The 18,024-nt window shown below is 43.7% G+C and overlaps 2 protein-coding genes across 9 annotated transcripts in view; one reads left to right on the top strand and one right to left on the bottom strand.

The window, feature by feature from the left end:
* Positions 1-18,024, top strand: part of LOC1270912 (alpha-mannosidase 2) — a 190,355-nt gene that overhangs the window by 56,389 nt on the left and 115,942 nt on the right. The window lies entirely within an intron of this gene.
* Positions 2,205-18,024, bottom strand: part of LOC1270906 (mucin-5AC) — a 30,341-nt gene continuing 14,521 nt past the window's right edge. For 6 of the 8 annotated variants that reach the window (XM_061651714.1, XM_061651711.1, XM_061651715.1 and 3 more), the window contains 11 exons: positions 17,821-17,970; positions 16,503-16,776; positions 14,364-14,439; positions 14,072-14,249; positions 13,888-14,003; positions 13,423-13,802; positions 12,157-12,381; positions 9,866-10,315; positions 8,395-8,595; positions 8,208-8,321; positions 2,205-6,938 (listed from right to left, as the gene is read on the bottom strand). In XM_061651714.1, coding sequence (XP_061507698.1) covers positions 6,499-6,938; positions 8,208-8,321; positions 8,395-8,595; positions 9,866-10,315; positions 12,157-12,381; positions 13,423-13,802; positions 13,888-14,003; positions 14,072-14,249; positions 14,364-14,439; positions 16,503-16,776; positions 17,821-17,970 — 2,604 coding nt within the window. In that variant the 3' untranslated portion in view covers positions 2,205-6,498. The remainder of the gene's footprint in view (positions 6,939-8,207; positions 8,322-8,394; positions 8,596-9,865; positions 10,316-12,156; positions 12,382-13,422; positions 13,803-13,887; positions 14,004-14,071; positions 14,250-14,363; positions 14,440-16,502; positions 16,777-17,820; positions 17,971-18,024) is intronic. The other 2 variants (XM_061651717.1, XM_061651718.1) reach the window with 2 other exon arrangements.

Here is an 18,024-nt window from a genome sequence, read left to right as displayed (position 1 = left end):
AACGTGTTCCGCAAAACTTCTAAAGAGCCGGTGTTGACTACTTTCACCCTTTCCGCCGTTCCTCAAACTTTAATCTCGTTCTACCTTAAGGTGGGAGGGGATCATTCATCGTCGTTCGGTAGCGTCTTAATCAAAAACCGCGCACCGATATTTTCCTCTGCGACCGCATTCAATTACGGACAAACTTTTCTCAAACCCACCGAACGTCTTCCAACCAGTCCGGTTTCACTATCCGTTCCCGGTAAAATCGAACCACCGCGTATCGTGTTGGCGCGAGGGGGAAATGTGCCTTACAGGAAGGCCAGACACACACACAACACAAAAACCACCCAGCAGCCGAAAACCATTTCCACCGCTGATGCCGCAAAATATCCGCACCATCAACAGTCAATCATCGTCCTTCCCATTTATGAAGCGAGAGAGCGCCGAGGAGCCCGAAAGTTAGTCCCATTAAACGGTCGGGCGAATGTTATCCGCGAAAAAACGCACAAAAAAACCTCCCCAGAGCCTAGACGTGTTGGAGGCTTTCGGGCAAATCATGGATATCCGCCCGATCATCATCATCATCTTTTGTGTGCAATCTTCACGGAGATAGCCAATTGCGTAAAGCTGGCGCATTACATCACGTGCATACGCAACGCTACAATATAGTTGGTGTTGCGAATCAAACCGAGCCTATCTGCTTCACTGCCGTTCTTTGATATGCGTATACCGACAATACTGACTCGAGTTCTCAGCGAGGGTGTGTATTGATTGAGCCTTCGAAATTCAGAATTATTGTGAGAATGTTTTCCGATCACCGAAACCATCGTAGGTGCTCTGGTGCCAAAGTACTGGGAATTTTCCAGCGTACTGGGAAGCTCTGCAATCTTCAAAGATAGGCAAATCGTACACGCAACAGGAATATCGAAAACCAATACATTGGTTGCAGCAAACTCTCCGTTTGATGTTTCTTCGCAAAAAGGTAAGCGTAAATCGCGTAAAGTAGAAAGAAACTTCGATCTCACGCTCACGCACGTTCCCGTCTCGGTACGCTACCCGGTACAGCCTCCCCAGCCCGGTCCAATCAACGCACGAGCTATCGGACTACACAATGTGCCATGGAGAAATGTTGCGACACGTGCGTATGCGGCAGTACGGCGGGCAAGTACGGTCTCGCCTGGCAGCCAGAAAATGTGCAACCACCAAATGTGCAGAGCCGGCGTGTGATACAACAACGCACCGTCAGCGATCGGTTTTCATGGCGATTGACGGTAACAACGTATCGAATAAAATACAGATACATGCCGGCCAGGTTGTGCAGAAATGTATCGACCCATGAACGTGAGAATACGCGTGTTTCGGCGGGCCGGTGTTTGGTTAACTGCTTTCCAGGGAAACGTTAAGCAAACGCAACCGATTGAACCGCGTGAGGTGAGATATCCTTTGTAGCATGAAGTAGAAGAAAAACACATTGAGGTAGAATTTTGCTTAACGGGGTTGTTTTTGTAGCTACGCGAAAAGTGTGCTGTCGATTGCGAGAAGTGTTTTTCGATTATCTTTATTTGATCGAAATTGAGAAAGAAAAACACGAACAAATGTTCTATAAAATTAGTCAGAAAGCTAGGATTGCGTTCCGAGCACTCTTTTGCTCTTTCACTCTCGCTCTCTTTAACATGCTCGATAAATCATTACGAACAATTCAAATGCCATGAACCAGTTTAAATATTAAGACATCAAATATTGATTGTGTTCATACAACAACGAAAAAAAGGGCACACGCATGGCAGTTCAACCGACCAAATGAAATCTACAAAAACTGTCAAACGCAGCATACCGAAACCGCAAGCATGTTATGATCCAAGGTCGGACAAAATTGTTCTCAAAGAAAAGCTAACAAAAATGGTTTCCCCTCCCAACCGACGCGCGTGACAAGCCCACTGGCAGAGTGGATGGAAATAAGCGAACGATTTGAAACAAAACACGATCAAATGTGATACATACCACTCGGATTTGTGATCTCCGCCCCCATTTGCCCCACCGCCTTCTATCTCACCGGGTGGTGAAATGTAGAGGCAAGAAAAAGCAACGTCATCGATGTATTGTTTAACCATCATTCCATATATGGTTCATTTTTTCCTTTAATATTTTGTATTGAATTTTAAAATCTACCCTTGACGTAATCGTAACTCCTGTTTTCTTTTTTATCTCTCTCTCTCTCTCTCTCTCTCTCTCTCTCTCTCTCTCGTCTTTCTCTCTTCATTCTCTCTTGTTATATACGAAAATGAATGATTAATGCTGTCACTGGTCTGCATCTGTCGTTCTGTACCTTTCCTGTACCGCTGGTTGTTTGTTGAAATTGTTGTGTTGGGCTTTGGGATGGTGTTTGCCAATCCAACCCACCCATCCCATCCCATTCAAAAAGCTGTAGCACGTGGAAGTATTTTGTATGTGTAGCTGTGTGTATGTGTAAGTGTTGTAGTCCTTCTCGTCTTCGTAATAATAGATGTCGGGTAACTGTAACGCATCCATAATGCTATCACTTATTAAGCTTACCCCATCACGACTCGCTCACTTATAGAAACTATGTTTCTCCCATTTTCCATGACACCCTCTCGCATTGCTCATTCGCATGCAATAAGCACTTGTTTTATTCGTTTTACCGCACCTGTTCTGCCTCGTACCAACCTACCTACCAACTACATCGACAACAGTCCCTGTCGTTGACACACTAACCACGGTTCGTCTTCTAACCATTAAGCATCGTAAAGAGAAAGAGAGTGTGTGTTTGTGTGTGTGTGTGTGTGTGTGTGTGTGAGATAGAGAGCGAGTATTTGTTTTAATTAATATTATGTTGGGTTTTCTTCATTGTTCGTTACATTGCATACCTTGCACAATACACGTTCTTTAAAGTAGTATTTATTTTTTTTAATGTTTTGGTAAACCATTGCCCTCGAGGCCTGCCGAAGCAATAATGAAAAGGAAAAAAGGAAATCCAAACGTACTACCGAACACGGCCACATTCTTGACGGTTCTCGTACCTCTTCGCCTGGATGGTCGCACATTCCTCTCTCCTTTTCTCTCTCTCTCTATCCAAACCTCGACACAATTGAATCCCTCGCAGGACCGTTCAGACTCTTGGGGTTGGAACCAAAGTGACTTTCCAATTATAAAAAATGTTCGTATAAATTTCCCACCTTGCCAAATCACAATCGTTCGTAAATCATTCCTAATCGATTCATCTTTTCTTTGTCTGTGTGTATGTGTAAATGGTGTAATTTCAGTTTCCTTCCCCTAGCCCATCATCACCTTCCATTAGTCAATAGCGTGCACAGATGTGACAATGAAACAATGTTCGTGTGCTAGGTGACCATCCCGCCCATTCGTCGACGACGCACATGTCGGGAATGTTCACTCAGCATTCCTGCTCTCTCTATAACGATCGATCTAACAAAGCTTTGGCGCAGCTAACACACTCTAACGCAATGCACTTTAACCATACAAAGCTCAGGCAACTCAGGCAACACTAGTACGTATTCAGCACGCACGCTCGTAACGATAAGTAGCGTAGAAATATGGATGTGAAAAAAGAAACAAACCACAGTTAGCCAACAGATATAGCAACAGGGATAAATATAGCTTACATATATAGGTGTATATAGTGCAGCTTTTGCGGTACAATTTCTGTAAGATTTTGTTTGTTTTTTTTTTGTATGATTTTTTTTCGGTGTTTTGTCATCGTTTTGTTTAATTGTTCAATTATCATAATTGCATTGTATTCAAACTGTCCTCTACTTCTTAACCTTTGCTGGCGGTTTCGAAATTTTGGAATTTTCAAACTCACCATTCATAGACTTTTCAAGTCAACTGCAAGTGCTTTTCAAATTTTCCAGTGAGTTTGTGTGTTTGTTCTGCTTCGATTGAACGTTCATTAAGCTCAAGCACAGCATTACGGCTTCACAACTGTTCAGTTCCAAACCGTCCTAGCTGCCCCCTGGAGTGTGCTGTTTCCATTCCTTTCGTAGTTTGATTTTTTCAACCAAGGAAATATTAATTGTTCTTTATGCTGTCTCCCTTTCCTTGCTCTCTATTCCTCCTTACCGATTAAATACCGAGAGTATATGTATGAAATTTTACTAGCTTGAAGTTATGCAATCGGATGTTCGATTTAAATGGAGCTGCAAAAATAGTGAAAATCGTCTGTTTCTTTTTTTCTTGTTGCTTTGTTCGCTTAAATCGTACTATCATGCAGTTTGAAGAGGTTCCAAGACTCGGACGTGACTTTTTCTTCCACCCTCACCGCAAACTATCGGCTTCGTGTGTCTTTTTGTGTGTTTGACCTTGTTTCTTTACGCTTGCGCTTTTGTATGAATGATCCTCCTGTTCAGCTAAATGTATACTCTATTGCTTGTATGTATCTGTAATAATGCTACGAAGAGAATCAGCAAAAAACGTTTCCCGAAAAATAAAAAATGGCACGGTATGTTTTTCTTGTTTTGCTTGTAGCGCGCTATGGCTGTTTTGTTTTGTTTGTTCATGGTGCGGATGGTTTCGAGCGGATCCGCTAGACGACCCTCTGGCGGTATATGTGTCCCACAAAATGGACGTTTGCAAGTTTGGAGGTTCGGTTTGCCCGCACCACGCAGGAAGCGATCGTCTGACGGAGGTGTATAGTTTAATGTTCTAACTCCTAGCTATTCCGACGTTGTTGCCGACGTGGTTGCTGTAGTTGCGTTTGAACGAAAAACCAAACTATGGACGTGGCCGTGCCTTGCCGTGAGACTCTCTCTCTCTCTCTTGCTGGCACCTTCCTGCAAAGCTGGCTTGTACGCTAGAATGGATTTGTTGCTGGAATCGTTTACTAGTTGCGTAGTACATTGATCGCCGGTAGGCCTACAAAACTCTACAGCCCAGAGGGAGAAGAGCGAGAAAAAAACAACGACCGCTATAACTACGCTTACACACAAAATGTGGAGAAAAAGCGCGTGACCAAAAGCGAATGGTCAAAATCTGTAAACCCAAAAATTTGCTTGCTTCTTCCATAAAAAACTGCAGACGGATGTGGATTTTGTGTTGCCTCCCGGACACCGTTGTCACACCGCTGTCCGGTGGTTTAATGGATCGCACCAGCCTATAATGGTGTTTTACTGCTGCCATGTGCAGTATAGTAGGCATACAGTTTTCCCTATTTTGTACCTATTCCCTTGTACCAATCGTTATGATGGGACATCGTTTGTGGGACGCAAAACGGTGCAGTGGCATAGAAAAACCAAGGTGCATCACTCGCTTACTGTTTGTTTTAACCGATACCACCATCAGCAGCGTACGAATGTTTGCAACTGTTTACCTTTTGAGTGCAATTAAATTCCCCCTTTCTATTTATTATTGTATTTTCCTCGATTGCCGTGGGTCGGTGTTGCTGTGCGGCTGCGAAATTGCAGCAGCTGTGAACCGCCCGTTGACTCACTGTTCACATGCCAGCAAGCCACTTGGAACGTCGTTACGGAATGAGTGTTTGTTTTGAGTAGTTTTTTTTCCTTTCTATGGCCAATTTGAAGCTGGAGATAGTTCGCGATATTACTGCAATTTTCGATCAAATGTTGCTACTGTTCCTGGCAGAGGGAATCTCGTTAGCCGACGCCACAAAACCCCGTGCAATAATCGTACGACGCTACGATCGACCGGGGAGTGACCATTCCAAACTGTCCACTACTTCGTTCGTACGAGAAACCTCCTGAACACGCTGCTTAAACGTACTCTTACGGCTTCCCTGAGAGTGAGAGAGTAAGTGAGTTTTTGCTGTATTGCTCTGTGCTTGGTTGTACGGTGATCGGCAAATTGAAGTTCATGTGCTGAGATTGGGGCGCATGACGTTGTGGAAACGGTGAATAGAATCTTTTAAACAAATATTACCATGAGTGATGAAAGCAGAAACACAAAAACGGTTCATGATGATGACAAAAACCAAAGCAAAAGAACGTCCGAAATCGGACTACCCTTTACGGATCGATGCACGCACACTATCCTAAACATTAAATAACAATACTACTACTGTGCCTGCCCGATGGCAGTTCGCGGTGACTATTATACTAAAGATTAGCTCCGGGGTAGAACTTTAACTCCCACCCCCCACAATACCGGGGAAAAAAGCACATTAACACACCGAAATAGTGTTCCAACGCGGACGCTGAGAGTTTTGATAAGTGAGTTTTGCTTTACTATAATGTGTTACGGAGCTACCCTGTCACGTACGTGTGTCATAAGCATCAGCTGCTCGGCTCTGTGTGTGTATGTCACTTAGGCTGCGCTAGCAACAGTTTGTTTTTCGTTTGTTCCTATGGTGGTTTTCGATGCTGCATTGGGTCGAATTTACTTTCATCGTATCATTTTCCAACCTTACGTTAAAGCAATGGCTTGTAGATACTGATCGCTACCTAGCGTACGAACCACCCTACTTCAGTGGCATGAACCTGCCCTGGCAAGCAAATTGCGACAAATGGAATGCTCTCTGAGCGCTGCTTAAGATTCCTCCGGCTTCTCGTTCGGGTTACCCCAGAAGCGATCGAAACGATCGCGAGCCTTTTCGAGCACCTCCGTCGCCACGTTACGGTTGGCGAGCGGTGAATTGATGTCCGACTCGAACGATGGATCCTCCAGGCAGCGAAGCGTCGACCCGGCCACCGGCTTATCGTAGCGTACTGGTTCCGGCGCTGATGCTGTAGCCGTACCAACCGTCGGTTGTGTACCGCCCGATCCAGCTGGCCCGTCGTCTTTAGCATCATCTTTAACCAGTGCGGCAGTTGGTTGTGAGGAAGGTGGTGGCGGTTGCGAAACGGTCATCGGCTCCGAGATTGCCATCGATGTGGGATTGACCGATGAAGCAACGGATGATTTCGAGCGCGGCAAATCATCGTCTTCATCTTCTGATTCCTTGATCGAGCTCGGTTCTAGTTTGGTGTCTGAAATGTAATGAGAGAACGAATAATTTAATTAATTCATGAAAACCGCTTCAACAAATAAAGATATTTCAAGGATTCCACAAACATATTGGACTTTTTCCATAACATGGCTACTGTTGGCTATACTGTACATTGTCTAGAGATGTTAACTCAGCTAAAAGATAAAGGCAGAATCATTGGGATAGAAAACTGATACTGCATGAGTTGGCATATGTCACTATTCTATCTGGAACACTATCTGATTATTGTATTTTATGTAATTTGTAAATAGAGCTTTGCGACGTTATATGTATATTCTAACGTTTCCCAATGTACTGGGTAGTAGAAGTGAAACACTTTATGTAAAATATTTTTTAAACCATTTGATTTCTCTTTGATTTCGTAATCGATGTAAATAACATATATAAGCACTAAACTGAAGTTCGGACACTCCGTTTTTGTCTATCTCCTCGTTATTTGCCTATCGTTTGATGGTCCGTTAGACGAAGAATCGACTTAAAATGAGATGATACAGTTTCTGCCTACTCTGAATGTTGGTAAAATAATGCAAATAAAAAATGTTTCCCTGTTCATGACTTGAATCCATCATAGTTTACTAAAAAAACTTAACTGAACACTAAGTGTACGTTTTGCACAATAAACAGTAAACATGTTAATCTGAGTTTACACACAGTGGGCCCGTTCTCTTTTAAAAGTATTTGCATTGTATAGCAGTTTTCAAGCAGCACTCAAAGTGGATATAAGATACAGGTGGGCTTATCCCAAGGCATTTAGAAGGCTGATTTTTATGAATGATGATGTTAAGAGTAGTTTATGTATCCGTCAAGCTACCAGAAAGGCTGTGGTTATAAAAAATAGGCTATGATACCACCTAGTTTACATACGCTTTGATTCTAGATTCCATCACCTGATTTCTTTAATGCACCTTGGGATAAATGCAAACACGACCTTGACCATGACATTTTTTCAAGCTGGTACTCGAAACCAATTCTAGCTTTGTGGCAAAAATAATGTAGGGCTAAAATTGAGATTATTTCATCCGCCAACTGTCAAACTCCATGTAAAAAAGCTGGCTAGTATCGTGAAAGGCCCCAAATTTAGAAAACCGCATATCTCCAAATCCTATTTCATGCGGTACCGCGTATATGGTGTACCGCGACTACCTGTTCGTCACATGGTTAGTAGAAGAGGGTCTATATCTATGAGGGGTTAACAACTTCGCACCTAATATCTTCCAATTATTTTAGATAAAACCCAGATTCTACTTACTAGGCATTTTAGACTGTTCCGAAAGCTCTGGTGGCGCCGACTGTGGCGGTGGAGGCGGTTGCTCCACTGGAGTTGAAGCCTTAATTTCGCTGTGCGGGCGAATCATAGGATCACCTGCAAGATAAACGAGAAAGTAAACGATGTAACCGTGATAACCATGAGCAATCTAAACGTTGTAGCCACTTACCTTCGCGAACGTTCTGTGTTACGGTAAATGTTTTTCCCGTGTCCAACGGCACCGTCCAGTTAACCGGATCCGGCGAGCGCATGATGATCTGCTCCGGAGACTTGACGCGTGTGGGCTCCGGCGGTGATTTGATGATCTGCTCGAGTATTTCCGGTGGCGGAACCACGGTCGGAGCCGATTCCTTGTCTGCATCCTCAACGCCTAAAGAGATGATGCCAGGGATTGTTGAATGGTGCAACAATGTGCAGATATTACGGGGGGGGGGGGGGGGGCGAAAACACGGAAGTGACACACGTCCACAGGACATTAGTAACGCTCACTACGGTACAGTACGTACTACAAGCTACACGCTCACGATTACAGTTTCTAACTCAAGGTCATAAGAAAAAAAAACGCAAAACGTGTGTTAGAATTACCGACATAAGAAGGGCAAACAAAAAACAAAAAAATAAAATATAACAGAGCGATAAAAAAACATAACAAAGCTTTCTTCACTCTACACACAAACACACATACCGGGAATCACAACTGAATAGGAAAAAAAACATAAATCAACTAAAAATAAAGTAAAAGAAGCGTAACATCAACACAAAATAAAAGCAGAGTAAACAGAAATGTGTACAGCGAAACTAAACTAAACATCGGCTACAGAGAATGATAGATATATGTAGGTACACACGTATAAACACATCTAAGGGAGGATCGAAAGAGAGAAAGAAAGAGCATTAGATAAAAGGAAGAAAAACCACCCCAGTTCATAATAACGCCTACTACAGCTACTCAATACACTTGAACAGGGGTCACTAACTAGTACTGGTTCGAACTAGAGGTACAGAGGAGAAAGATATGTACAACACAAAGATAGATAGAAACACACACACACACTAAAACGATTAAGGCACACTAAGAAAACACACACGCACACACAATTCCGCATTGGCACACAAGCGTAAACGTGGGCCGCAACAATTGTCTTGTTGTATTAAAAACACCCTCATTGCTCACGCAATTTATGAACTTCGGAGATCATTTTAGTTCAAAACCAAAACCACACATACACACACGCGTAAAGGCCAACAGTAAAACTGCTCTCGATGGGAGCGCAATATCGCTCGTTCGTGATTTGTTTTGCGTTTTTGTGTGTGGCGTGTGTGCGAGAGCAGTATTAAGATCAAAGCTCGCGTTGCATGAGTTTCGTTGAGCGAATGTATGGGACACGTATGGTTTAAAAACAAAAAACAAAAAACAAAAGAAAACGAATCTTCAAATGGTAAAGACGTTACAGATTCCTTAAATAGCTAGAGCGAGATCGAAATGGCAAAACAGGCGGAGATCAAATGTAGAAGAGAGCGAGAGATAGAGGGGGGTTTTCGTGGGTTCGTGTCAAAAAAAGGACAACACAATGATTCAATGGCACGACTCCTCCTCCTTCTCCTACTGCTCCTCATCCTCCTCGCCGAGAGCTACTTACTTCCGGTGGGTAATTTTTTGTCCGATTCAACCGATCTGGCGCTGCCGCTGCCCCGTCCACCCACCGTACCACCGCCGCCCTCAGGCACCGTCGCTACCCTCTGCTTCTTCCTCAGCGTGCTGGACGCCGACGAAGGGGCAGAGGAGTCACTTGCCAGGCTGGTAGGCGGTTTGACCGACCGTGCACCACCCGGCTGCCGCTTGGCGGAGGCAGTCGCAAGCGTAAGCTTGGCGCGGGCGGCGGCGGTGGCGGCGTTGGCGGGCATGCTGGAGCTGGTGGTGGACGCGATCATGGACGCGGCCATTGTGGCGGCGGATGATGATGGTGATGCATTGGGAAGATGATTGTTGTTGGTGAGGTTCGTGAGGGTACTGGAATGCGGAGCGTGGAGGCGACTCGTGGGCAAGGTGCTGCTCTTCGAGCGGGAATGATTGGTAGTGGAAAGGGATGCTGACGGTTAGCAATGAAAAAAATAGAGAGAGAGAGATAGTTTTGGATTGAAAGAGAGAGAGAGAGAGAGAGAGAGAGAGAGAGAGAGAGAGAGAAAGAGCGTGAGTGAAAGTGACCGGGTGAGCGCAAGGACAAACCGAAAAACACACACACACAAAAGACGATATGACCGACGGGATATTTGGGATCAAACCCAAAATTCCCCAAACGAGTCAAGAAAGAAAGGTAAATCGACAAGAGAATCGTGTATGTGTGGGTTGGGTGTAGGGGCACATAAACGGGGTTCAGTGACGGTGACAGAATGTGGAACGTTGTGGAAGAGAAAAGAAAAGAATGAATATCGAAAGATTAATGACTGTCCTGGATCTAGAATTTGACATCATCAATAGGACGTTTACGGCCTTTTGTTGTGTATATGTGTGGGTTTGTGTGTATGTGTGTGTGTGTAAGTCAATCACAATAGTCATATTCGTTGAGTAGGTGTAGATCTGCCCGAATAAAATGTGGTTCAACTGCTGCATCGAAGGCAAAGTAAGACGGAAGGGACAAAGGGATGATGATTGAGAGAACGTATGATACCTTAGAGTGATAAGCTAGGATGGACCTGACTAGGGAGAATGTAGGTAATATGATGATATTACCATGGTATTAATCGAAATCCCTCTAGAAGCGCATAGAAATATAATTCATAAATCTAATTCTAATATCAATGGAGCAGCCTGGTAGCTCGTAAAATATTATACCAGCCATTGTTGTTTTCATCATGGTTGACGTAAGATTCTGCCGAACATCATTCATCAAAAGATTGCGTCGAGAATTTTGAACACTGTTGTTACTATTCTATAAAATACTATCGTAAAATGGTTGTTAACTACGTAACACACAGAGAAAACACAAATACAACGAAAGTAATAAGATTTGAAATTGCCTAACATTACTTCTGCTGACGTGCTAATGGTAACCCACTAATGGTTCTATACAGCTGCATCATTAGCACCACTATGTATGTTTATATCAGCTAACCAAAACCATGCTTCAGTGAAAGCATGTGGGTCAATATAAAATTCTCTGCCTCAAGCAGCAATCTGGCGTCCACGAACCAAACTGCTGCTTGGAACATACGATGACAGCGATTTTACCATGCTATTCAAGAAATTCATTTGAACTGATATTTCATCATTCAGTTCTGGCCGATCAAATGCATTTTTGTTTTTATTCTATTCTAAACCCCAAATACCACAGAAAAAGGACTACGAGCTGCAGGGACGTTTTTAAATAAAGAAAACGTATAATAAAACAGTAGCAATATGATCTTGTTTTACGCCTATTCTAGAAATATGGTACTATAAATGCAGTTACTGGGAAGTTACCAAGTTATCGAAATTATTTCTACGCATAGTCAATCAAAGTTCCAATAAATCAAAAATGAATCTTTCAGCGCCTTCAACTCGATAACTTGATGAAGTTTCCCACCGTTTTTTTATTCTCTTTTTTACCACATCAAAACATCACCTTCACGATTACACCCGTCAACATGGTTGTGATGCAGTTTCTAGTTTGAAACAAGTAGTTATACTCGTTAAATTATTGCACAAAAAGATAGGTCAAAACAGGTACAAGAAATCCAAGGGAGAAACAGCGAAACAGGGCAGGAAGAAAAGTGGATTAACATCCTAAGTGGGAGGAGGGGCGGGACTTCTAGTATCAAAAATCTGACTGAACGATAGCAAACGGAAGGAACGTAGCTAGCAGAAGTAAACGGAACAGAAGAACAAACGTAAACCTAGCACAACATTCGGTTGTCCGTCCGTCCAACGAACTTCCAAACTACCGGTACTCACTCGGGCGTGGTCTTCGTTCGGGTTGTTGCGGTCCCAACTGCTGGTTTTGCGCGATGACCGGCGCCGTAGCCGTGGTCGGCGTTTTCTTGTGCGTTTTGGCGGCCGATGAAGCAGTCGAGGCTGCGACGGTACTGCCAGAACGGATCTGACGCTTCGGCGAACCACCGGCAACCACCGGTGCAGTACCGTCGGTGGCAACGGCAGGTCCTACGGATTGGGAACGTCCTGTGAGTGTAAGAAAAGAAGGGGAAAACAAAGTTATAAAAACTATGAAAAACTCAAATAATTTAGATGCTCCTTTTTAACAAATAATGTTAATTAAAATATTTTTTTTTAATTTAAAACTATGTATGCCACTACACTAATAGAGTTCTGTTGGCAGTGCTGTAGCAATACCTCGCATATACGGGGGTGGATCTGAATCCTCTAGAATGTTATATGCTCTCCATCCTCTATTCCTACTCAATACGTCCCCGTCGTACAGAATGGTAACTTCGGCAGATCCTCTAGAAACGTCGAGAGCGCAAGATCCCGAAAGTGTCATACATAGAGTGTCAAGTGTCATACGCGGGGATAGACAACGACATCCGTGGCACGATCCTCTGCCGGGCTCTCCAATTTCTTGGCTTCGCGGATGATATCGACATCTTCGTTAAGACAACAACGAAAGTGTGAAAGGCGTACACCCGAAGCAGCTAGATTTGATTCGCCAGGTGGTCCTCTATTGAGACGGGTCTTGGAGTATCCGAGCGGAGGATGCAAACGCTCTGGACGTGTTTGAGCGACGTATTCTCCATCTTTGGTGGAGCATGAAATGTGGAGGAGAAGTATGAACCCCGATCTTGTTAAACTCTACGGCGAACCGGACATCCTGACGGTGGTGAAGGCTGGTAGGATACGATGGCTGGGACATGTTAAGTGGATTCCGGACTTATGCCCTATTAAGAAAACGTTCTACAGTGACTCCAAGTTCAGCACAAATTTCAAGGAAGCACAGCGAGCTTGATGGCTGGATTAGTTGAAGTAAGATCTGTCGAAGATCGGGTGATTTCGTGAATGGAAAACTGCATTTCGTTTGACGTGAGAGCCTCAGTGTCTCTAATCTAAGCATGTGTAACTCATTTTGGGTTTGGCTAATAGTGACTAATCGGTTTACCCTTAGCATGATGGTCAGTTCTATGCAGGAGAGGGCGTAAACCTTGTGATATCCGATCCCATTTTTATACTTTTCAGTGGTAAGCTCTATGTCAGTGGTAAATAACCTACCTTTGCTGGACATTTTCTTCGGGCTGCTCTTTTGCGGGCTACCCTTCTGCGGGCTGCCGTGACGTGATAGCGCCGTCTTCTGCGGACTGCCACGCTGTGGACTGTCCGCTTTGGAGCGCGGTATTGCCGGCATAAGCTTTTCGCGCGTCGGTGATGGCAACAGGGCACCCTCCTCAACGTCCGGCCCAGTCGTGCGCTCCAGATGATGGCGAATGGCGTCCTTGCGGCTACGAGCGGCTGCCGAGAAGTTCAACCCATCCGGCAATGCCGCCCTGTTTGCTTCAACCGGGCGAGCACCACCGGGGACTCGGCCACCCCGTGGCTTGGTTGGGGAGCTCTTTTTGTTGTTTTCCTTATCTTTTTCTTCTTTCGTAATTGGCCTGGAGGGGAATTAAAGAAATGCATGAAACACATGTACCATATGCACTTTTTTAGAGTTGCAGTGGCCATAATGAGATACTGTACCGTACGCTTGATGCCAACGAAAGTGCACTCAGCGAGCTGCGGCGGGACACTTGGTCCCACAGCTCAACCTGCTTAGTAAAGAGATCGGGATTCATCTCCACTCCCCAGCCACGGTTCTGAGAAAGCAGACAAGCGTAATGAGAATGCGAACCAGTGTGTGGAAAATGGTACCATCAACACCTACCCGGTACTCGCCAGCCTTCTTCCTCAGCTCCAGCACTTCCTTGTACCAGGCATTGTCGATGCCTGAGTTTGCTTGTGCCCGGGACACATCACCCGCTTCCGGTTCAAAACCAAACTTCTCCTTCTCCACGCGTAGTGCCTTTATCTTCTGCTCCACAACACGAGCCATCTCCCCTCGTCTACTCCGCGTACATAACAGGGTTATCGAAAAAAGTACAAAAAAGAGAGCTGTTTAGTACAGAGCTTGAAACGCGTGACGTATGAAATGCTTCGAATAATCGCAAAGTCATTACTTTTCATTCGGCTGCTGCGGCTTTTCCACCGAAGTATCGCAATCGTTCACCAGCGGTTCGAGCTCCGTGGCCGTGGCTGGAGTTGACCCACGAGGCATGAAATGGAAATTCATTCAGATGGATAAGGTAAGACAGGGGACAAAGCATAATCGGGTATTGAAAACGGTACAAAAAAAGAAATGGAGGAAAAGAGAGAGAGAGAAAAAGAACATCATTACTCGGCGAGGAGCGATAATTCTCTGGTGTTTAGATATTTTGCCATGTGAACGTTCGTTCGCCTTATGACTCGAACATGTCTCCCGCTTGGAACACAACTAAAAGGATTTTGGCACTTGGATAGGTGGGAACGGAAATGTTGAAAGATGTACTAATAATGAAACTGTAGTTCCAAAAATAATGTCCACAGGATAAATTACGTATTGTACAAGGAAATAAAAGTTACACTGTAAAATTTGTGTCATGTTTTTGCGTATTTTTATGCATTAATTTTTAAAAAAAAAGTTTTAATGAAATCATTTTTTCTTTGATAATGTTTCATATACTTCAAATTACTTTAAACAACACAGCCGTTAACATTCACATCTTTTTTCAAATAGGTGGCTTGCAACTTCTTTTCTGGAATGATGGCATCAAAATGCATGCGCAAACGGCGTTGAAGGTTAGTAATAATCTTCCTAAGCGGCTGGACAAAGATGAATTAATGTTATTCACTCTTTCATTGTGCCAATTGGTTACGTTCACACACATGAACCCTCAAAGTCAAAAGTATATGAAAACCTATCTATATTATGTTCAGATCAACTAATTTGATTCGAAAAAGGTATTGCTTTCTTTATTTTTCGCACAGTAGCATAAAAACCACTTAATCAAACAGCACTTTTTCCTTTCTAAATCATGTGGTAAAATATTCTCATGTCTGACATTGATCTTCATTAACTAATTGCACAAACAGAAGGGAATTTTGTTTCACATTACGGGATTGGGGAAGCAACCGGAAACTGGTACAGTTCTGTATGAATTATGTTGCATGAGGATACAGGAATGGAATGGTATATGTCCACTTTTTTGTGTCTGTAAAATCTGTGTTAAATCAAACAAACGATTGAGAAGATACGAGCGGCCAACGGGGAATCGGTACGGATGGTTTACGAATTTTCAAAAATAATACAATGTTTCTATTAATGCTACAAAACCATAATAATGCTTTTCACCACTAGACAGTAACCAACAAACTTGGCCTACATTTCAGCTTAAAATATATTCTATTCTAACTCAAGATAAATCCTAAATGCATAACATACGTTGCAGTAAACTTGAACAAAATATGAACGCAAAAATATACTCTTCGAACTAAAAAACAGGAAACCAATAACGCACGTATGTTTTCAAAATATCAATATAAATTAATTTATTTCAAGAACAATGGTGCACTGGGAGTTTAAATGAATTCTTAAAACTTAAGCCAGCTCACCGATTCCAGGGACAAACAGGCGAAAGAAATATGTTACTCCAATTGGATATGTCATGTATTAGTTTATATCGATTTAGAAAAAAATAACTATTCAAGAGAAGAAGAAGATGGTTCAACTGAAGATAAGTGTAGAAGTATTATTAACACTGTACATCCAAGTAATACCAGCAAGCTCTGCCTAAGAAAGACAAATTATACGTAACACCATCACAAGAAGGACAGTATTACAATACAATAGGACATCAGAATCGACCATGCTTGAGACCAAAGGAAGAGACTTATCCTTTGAAGTGTCATTGTATAGAAGGGAACGGATAGAAGGCGAATGTAGTTTTGCCAATACAAATTGCAATAGTAGCTTTAGTAGCAAATATCTACGCTCAAAGATGCAAAACAACGAGATGGAGAAAAATGAGAACATTAGGCAGCTAAATAACAGCAGAAGAAGGTAATACGATGAAACTGGACGTACAGCCGTGGGACGTACAGGGTATAGTAAGAGAGAAGGAGGGGGAGAGAGAGAGACAAAAAAAAGCAAGAGCGTACTAGCGGCCAGTGAGCCAAAACGACCTATGAAAGCACCAAAGAAAGAGCGAAAAACAAACGGAAGAACGATGGTGGTAAGGATCGGAATTGGTTAAAAAGCGCGCGCGCCCACGCGATCGCACCTTCTCGCTCGTTAGTCGTTCGTTTTTTGTGTACGGAAGCGATGGTGCCGCCACCGGCGGCACCGATCTGGGCCGCCTTCAGTGCACCCATGGAGAGGGACTTGCGCGGGGGTGCATCGACAGTGTCCGCACCGTCACCGTCGCCAGCAGCGCCGTGCGCACCTGCCGCCCTGATCGCACGCCGCACGTGTGGCCACACGAACTGGAGCCGGTACTCCGTGCTCAGTTTGGTAATGGTTTTTTTGAATAGTCCACTAGTAGAAGACTCACCCGCCTGAAACGAGAAGGATGTCCAGGAGTGGGTAGGCCAGGGAGCGAAAGGAGGAAAGCGCAGGAAAGAGGGCAGCGGTGGAAACGGGGTAATTTGAAAGGGTAGAAGAAAGAAGAAAACAAACTTACGTTAGCTCAGTGATTGCGCAATCGGTCCCAGTTCGGCTACTGCCGACCAGGGGAGAGGAAATGATAAAAAGTGTTCAACACGGTGGAAGAATCAAGGATGAACACTTGCACTTCAAAATGAAGAGAAACACAAAACAGAGGGAAAACAAAACTTAAACAACGTTTGACAACATAGCATAAGACGCACGTAAAAAGGAAATAGAGAACAATATAACTCAAAGGAAGTAACGAAATGGGGAAATTATAGTGTTGTTTTGCTTATTGCGGATTGGCTCTACGTGCGTTACCTAATGCACAGTGAAGGTATATGACAGTGTCGTTACACATCATACATAGCCGATGGGTAGATGAGCGATTTTGTGTGATGTTTCATGGCGTTGGTGTTCGTTCTTTTATTGTTTAGTATGGATACAATGCTATGATTATGTACAACGTTTTGTACGCTGAATGACAAAACCACACTTAAGATAGGTGTTTAACGATGAGTAGTCCTAGTCTTATGATATGATGGGAACAGCTGGCAAAATGAATTCTAATCATCTTTAAAACCGCATCTTAAAATACGTAGCATTTCGTGGCGTGAGCAAAATGTGTCATTCAGTGTGATCAGTCCGACTTCACCGGAAACGGACGGTTAAACTGTTTCAAACATTTTGATGCGACACCAAACAAAAGAAAACATTGCAGTGTACAAGAAAAAGGCAAACACACTCACACACAAACACACATCCACGCGCAAGCCCACACTCTCACAAACACAAACAGCAAACTTCACACAAACAAACACACACGCGCTTCTCTTACAAGGAAAAACGAAGATGGTGACAGTAAACGATTGAATATTAGGAAAACGGAAGAGAAAAAGTGAAGTAAAAATCATCCAAACTAAAGCACACGCACGATAAAAGCGCCACGTTACCTGTTCCAGTGCCCTGCCCGCGCTCGCAGCCGGCGGTGGCTCGATAGTTCCGTTCGCATATCCGGTCCCGGTCGGAAGCCTTCCGTTAGCGACGCCCGCCGGCGGTCCTTCCGATTTACTGCGGCGTGACGGCGTTCCACGCTCTTCAGACTGTAATTAAAATGAATACATTGTTTCTCGCTTGGCCATTTGTCAGATACAGGA

This window comes from Anopheles gambiae, chromosome 2, assembly GCF_943734735.2.
Source record: "Anopheles gambiae chromosome 2, idAnoGambNW_F1_1, whole genome shotgun sequence".
Taxonomy (NCBI): Eukaryota; Metazoa; Arthropoda; class Insecta; order Diptera; family Culicidae; genus Anopheles; species Anopheles gambiae.
This window is presented reverse-complemented; position numbering and strand designations above follow the sequence as displayed.